General features: G+C 28.2%; 1 protein-coding gene across 1 annotated transcript; it reads left to right on the top strand.

Moving 5' to 3' along the window:
- The first annotated feature begins 3,312 nt into the window (after positions 1–3,312).
- On the top strand, positions 3,313–5,430 carry LOC107930830 (protein SPEAR3). Its single transcript, XM_016862574.2, has 5 exons — positions 3,313–3,692; positions 3,827–3,949; positions 4,381–4,451; positions 4,534–4,606; positions 5,049–5,430. Exons 1-5 carry the CDS (start codon positions 3,528–3,530, stop codon positions 5,148–5,150), a joined length of 534 nt encoding a protein of 177 aa, XP_016718063.1. The 5' UTR covers positions 3,313–3,527; the 3' UTR covers positions 5,151–5,430.

Below are 5,430 nucleotides of genomic sequence, written 5' to 3'. Positions count from 1 at the left end.
TAATAATTTTGAGAAAGACAATATTGTCCAAACTGAATCGGGCTGACCAGTTGAATTGAAAACGAGTGATATATAATCAATAATAAAACAAGCTACTGTAAACTATTAAAAAGTTAAAAGTCGAGATAAAAGAAAAAAATAGCTTCAATCAATTCAACTGGTTGTCATTGAATTAGTTATTTAATAAATTGAATCAAGAACCTATTATTTGATCGATTCGATTACTAATTCAAAAATAAGAGTTTTTTACCCATAATTTAGGAGGGGTTTCTTTGGTAATTTCAAAAGAGTTCACATGCCCTTATAAGAAATTTGAAGATTCTCCCTTTCCACCTCACACACAACTCATTCAATATGACCCACAAATCATGTGTTAAACAACTCAACTAGATTTGCTTCACTTTGCCCCCATTGGCCTATTTTTAATTGGTATTTTATACATATATTACTAGTAACATTAAAAAAAATACATACAGAATAAAAAAAATCAATGGGGTTTTGGTACTTATATTATATTTTCAATTTAGACTTGGATAGTCTTAAATAAAGAATTCAAATTCGAACTTAGAGATGACATTGTCAAAAGGAGCAGATACGAATTTTGAAAGAGTTTTTATGAATAGCAAAATAAAAATGAAAAATACCTTAATAATACCAATCATTATATTGATAATAACGTTAATGATTTAAATTAAGGTATAACATTGATAATAGTGAAACGATTAAATCATGCAAAATTAAAATATGATAACGCAAATTAGGTGTAATACAAGAAGAAAAACATAATTTGACAAGAATAAAGCATGTCATATTTTTAATTATTTTTAAGGATATATGTGAATTTACTAACTAATTCACTTGTGAAATTAAATCATGGATTTAACATTAATTAAATTTTCACCAAAAAGAATTGTTTTAAGAAATATATCTTTTCACATTAAAGTGGGGATCTTATCAATGGGGTAATAATAATAATAATTTATTCCTTACAATTATTAAAAGTTGAACTTCAACTATTTTAAAATAAATTTTTAATTTTTAACTCTCAAAATTTTATAATTTTATTTTGACCGTTTAATACTAAACTCCTAACTTTGTCTCTGCATTGACTGCTATTTTATTAAAGGATAAACTATAAATTATTCACTTTTATATGGCTTAAATTGTATTTTGATGATTACTAAATTTTAAAAAATTACAGTATGATTATTAAGCTATTAACATGTCATTAATGGTGTAACCAAAAATTGATTTGATATGATATATTATAATTTCAGATGAAAATTTCGGGTCAAATTGTATAACTAATCCCTCTATTTTTTTAGCAATTTAATTCATTTTCATTTTTTTTATAAAAGATTTGAGAGGCACAGGACATTAGAAAAGAAAAATAAAATCACATGATTAGTTTAAGATCATTGAGTAAAAATTACATGATTAGTTGTTAGCTAAAAGAGAAAAAGAAAAAGAAAATTACTTATTGGCTTCACTTCTTTCCTTTTTCTTTTACTTGTAGGAGGGAGTGGGCTAGTCGGTTTTTGGAATCAAGGGCAATTTCTGGATTTCTAGAACGTTATCATTGCTAGAGAGAAAGGGGGAGAAATTTTAAGAGAAAAATAATTAGAAAAAAAAAAAACCTTAATGATGGTAAAAATAATATTAATATTTAAACTAAAAATCAATTATGAGCAATAACTTAAGTAGTCGATTGGGTCTTAACTCAGTTGATATCAATATTATTGTCAATGTGAGAGGATATGGATAATTTTAGGCGTTCTATCAAAAAATAAATACTAGGGCATAGAGATTAATTATAAAATTTGACCTAAAATAATAATATAATATGTTACGTCACTTTAAATAGTTCAATGACCAAATTGTAATAAATAAACAACATTAATGGTGATAGCGTAATTTTTAATAACGTTAATAACTATAGCATAAATTTTTAAGGTTTAATAACTAAAATATAATTTAAACTCTAATATGTTATTTGCCATTTCCTAAAATAACATTTTAAACAAATTTTGGGAACTTTGGATATAATCCCAAGAATAATCTTTAATCTCTCATTAAGAGAAGGGGATCGCTATTAAGATGCAAACAAGATTTTCTAGAATCTATAATTAAATGTTAATTTTTTTCTGACTCTTTTATTGTTTTTTCCCCGTAAAACGTTTTATTTTTTTTTTGAGAGCAACGTTTTTTTTAAGTTTAATTTTCATAATTAGGGCTTAGGAATATTTTTTTAAGTTTTTTTTTTTGCTTTACCTTCCTTCTAAGAAGCGTGACATGCACTCATGCGGCAGAAGTGAAGTTAAAGGGTTTAATTTTTGTTTTAGTCCCTATATCATGTTGAAATTTAAACTTTAATCCTCTATGTTTATAATATTATCAATGGGTGTGTTAAAGTCTTTTTCTATTATTTTGTATCATAATTAGGGATAAGTTGAAACTCTCAATCGTATTCAACCAATAATAATAAATTTGATGACATTAAAAAGGATCTCATCTCAACTCATCACTTTAACAATAAATTTGATGACATTAAAAAAAATCTCATCTCATCACATTAACAGTAGTAATCGATGAAATCAGGGTGAAGTTAAAATTTTTTGTGAAAGTCAAAATATAATTTTACCATTTTATCATTTTTGGAAGCTAAAATGTAATTTTATAACTTTCAAAGGACTAAAACATAAATTTTTAATTTTATGGGGGAGGGCCCCTGCCAACCCTGACTGAAGTTATCAGTCGGAACTTAGTAATAACATTACAAAAGTACAAGATCAAATTATGCAAAACTGAAGTAAAAGAGTTAAAATTCAAATTTAAATGTAGTAGAATGACTACTACCATAACTAGACCAAGTTGAATGAAGTATTCATTGCAATGGCGCGTAAGGTTAGAGTATATTTTTTTCTTTGGCAAACGCAATTTTCAAAGAGACAATCGCTTTCAAACTCCTAATCAACTAAAAGAAATAACACTTTAGTAACGTAAATAGAAGAAAACAATATTAGAAAAATTACCCTCTCCGTTTAGGGTTTAATTTGATTCGAATTTAAATTTTATTAATATTTAATGTAATTATTGAGATCTATAATTTTTTAACCTTTAAATTAAAGAAAAGCGTTTAAATTTTAATTGACTAAATCAATAATCATACCAATAAATTACAAAAAATAATAATTATATAGGAAAGTAATTCAAAGAAATAAGCAAAAGAGAGGAAGTGGATGCAGAAAATCTATGTATATATATATGCAAATAAATCTGTACAAAATCTGATCCAGCGATGCAATAATTACTTTGATTGAAACAAGTTTTAAAAAAGGCAGTGTGGGGAGGTATCTTTGATTCCCTTGTCACCATCTCTCTTCTGAATAACCCTTTTTTTCTCTGCAAGTGAAAGAAAAAAGCTTGGGGATTTGCAAAGCTAAACTATATATCTCGTATATATACACGCATATCAACATATATTAGGCTTAAGAACTATTGGTAGCAATTATTATGGAGAAGCAAACATGGGAAATGAAAGAGGAGGAGGGTCTTCAAGAAAAAGTAAGAAGGATAAGGCAAAGCAACCCCAAAGAGGGCTTGGTGTTGCTCAATTGGAGAAGATAAGGTTAAATGAACAAATGGGTTATCATCCTTCATTTCATGGTCCTTACTCTTCAAATTTCAACCAGGTAAAAAAAAAAAAACTAAAAACCCATTTTCTTTTGGTCATTTCATCAAATGGTTACATATCATGTTTTATGGGTGGAATTTGATGAAGGAAAAAATGGGTTTTCTTTATTTTTGGTGTGCTGGGTACATGCAGGAAGATATGAAAATGCAGCATCCAACTGGTTATTCATCTATGGTAGCATCATCTTCTTCATTTTCATATTCATCATCTTCATCAACTTCTTCAGCTTCTTATGGTTTCCACCCTAGCATAATGGTGGGTGTTCTTTATTTGTTGTCTTCAAAGATATTTCAATTAAATCCTCTTTATTGATGGGTCATTAATTGAGTGCTTCTTTGACATGATTTTCTGTGTCACCCATTATAGCTTTAGAGGATAATAAACCATGGCATACAAGATTTTTGGTGGATATATAATAAATATATATATATATGCACGTGTATGTATGTATATGTACATGTTTTCCCTCATCACCATGTTCATCACAGCTACAAGTTGAAAATGGTTTTTACAAAAATATGGATCATTTGAATTTAAGTTGGTGCTAAACCCTAGATGCTAATTTTCACTCCCGCTGTCATCCCCAGTTTCAAATACATATCAATGACTATGTTGTTGAATAGGAGTATTGCTATAAATGCAAGAAATTGAATGGATTGCTTATGATTTTTACCTAAATATTACAGATGGGGCTTAGTGAATATGATCAAAGAGCAAACATCAGTTATGGTGATTCCCAACCTAGTACTGCAGCAAGGTGCATATACACATACATATCTATATAGCTTTGCATTTATGGATACATTTTCTTTTGGCTTGTAATTAATGTTTTGCAACAGTTGGAACCCTGGCAGTGGCATCTCAGATGCACAACCAAACATGACCAGACAGCTTCTAAACCTACATGTTGAGGTACTGTATATATATATTTATACATATGCATACACATATACATTCAGATACTTGGTAACAATACCATGAGTCTCTTGTATTAAAAGTCAAATTGCATTTTGCCTCTTTACTCAAAAAACAAGTATTTAGTTAAAAATTTCATCTTATTCTATTAAAAATTGGCCCTTGTATGTTGACTTGACGTACATGTGACACTCCACGTGTAACAACTTCCTGATTATTTCATCAGTCATGTCAGTTTTTAATGGTAAAAATAGATGAAAATTTTAATTGAAATGACTAATTTGCTCTTTGATTTAATGTATAGGGACTAATTAGTTATTTTTAGTAAAATGAGCAAAATGCAATTTGAGTCTTTGTGCAAGAGCCTCTACGGTACTTTTACCACATATCCTTGTATGTAAACTGTTAATAAGATTCCGTATTTCCTATATATTTGCAGGATTTACATCCCAAAAAAAGCAAATCATTGGGGTCTAGTAGTCAAAATTCTGAATCAAGTGAAACACAAGAGTTAGATTTGGAGTTGAGATTATCACTGTAATCAATAATGTTTTTCTGCCACTTAAAAATGTTTTATGCTTATATTTCCTACCTTAGAATTGTAAGTTCATAATATGGTCTTGCAATTTATAGATTCAACATGAACATATGGATGAACTTGTTTTGAATCTTGTGTAAAAAAGAAGGTAGAATATTGAGTTGCTGCTGCATGAGATATGTAGTGATAATTTGATCAGGTAGAATATTGAGTTGCTGCTGCATGAGATATGTAGTGATAATTTGATCTTCATATTCATGAATTTTCAAGGAAATTAATGAAA

This window comes from Gossypium hirsutum, chromosome A07, assembly GCF_007990345.1.
Source record: "Gossypium hirsutum isolate 1008001.06 chromosome A07, Gossypium_hirsutum_v2.1, whole genome shotgun sequence".
Lineage (NCBI taxonomy): Eukaryota > Viridiplantae > Streptophyta > Magnoliopsida > Malvales > Malvaceae > Gossypium > Gossypium hirsutum.
The sequence above is the reverse complement of the archived record's forward strand: the minus strand, read 5'-3'. Positions and strand labels throughout refer to the sequence as shown.

What these genes read in the sequence shown, in the direction of transcription:
- LOC107930830 (XM_016862574.2), top strand. Translation starts at nt 3,528, where the DNA reads ATGGGAAATGAAAGAGGAGGAGGGTCTTCAAGAAAAAGTAAGAAGGAT. An exon ending in CAACCTAGTACTGCAGCAAG is followed by an intron (nt 4,452 to 4,533) that starts GTGCATATACAC and finishes GTTTTGCAACAG; the next exon opens with TTGGAACCCTGGCAGTGGCA. An exon ending in TTCTAAACCTACATGTTGAG is followed by an intron (nt 4,607 to 5,048) that starts GTACTGTATATA and finishes ATATATTTGCAG; the next exon opens with GATTTACATCCCAAAAAAAG.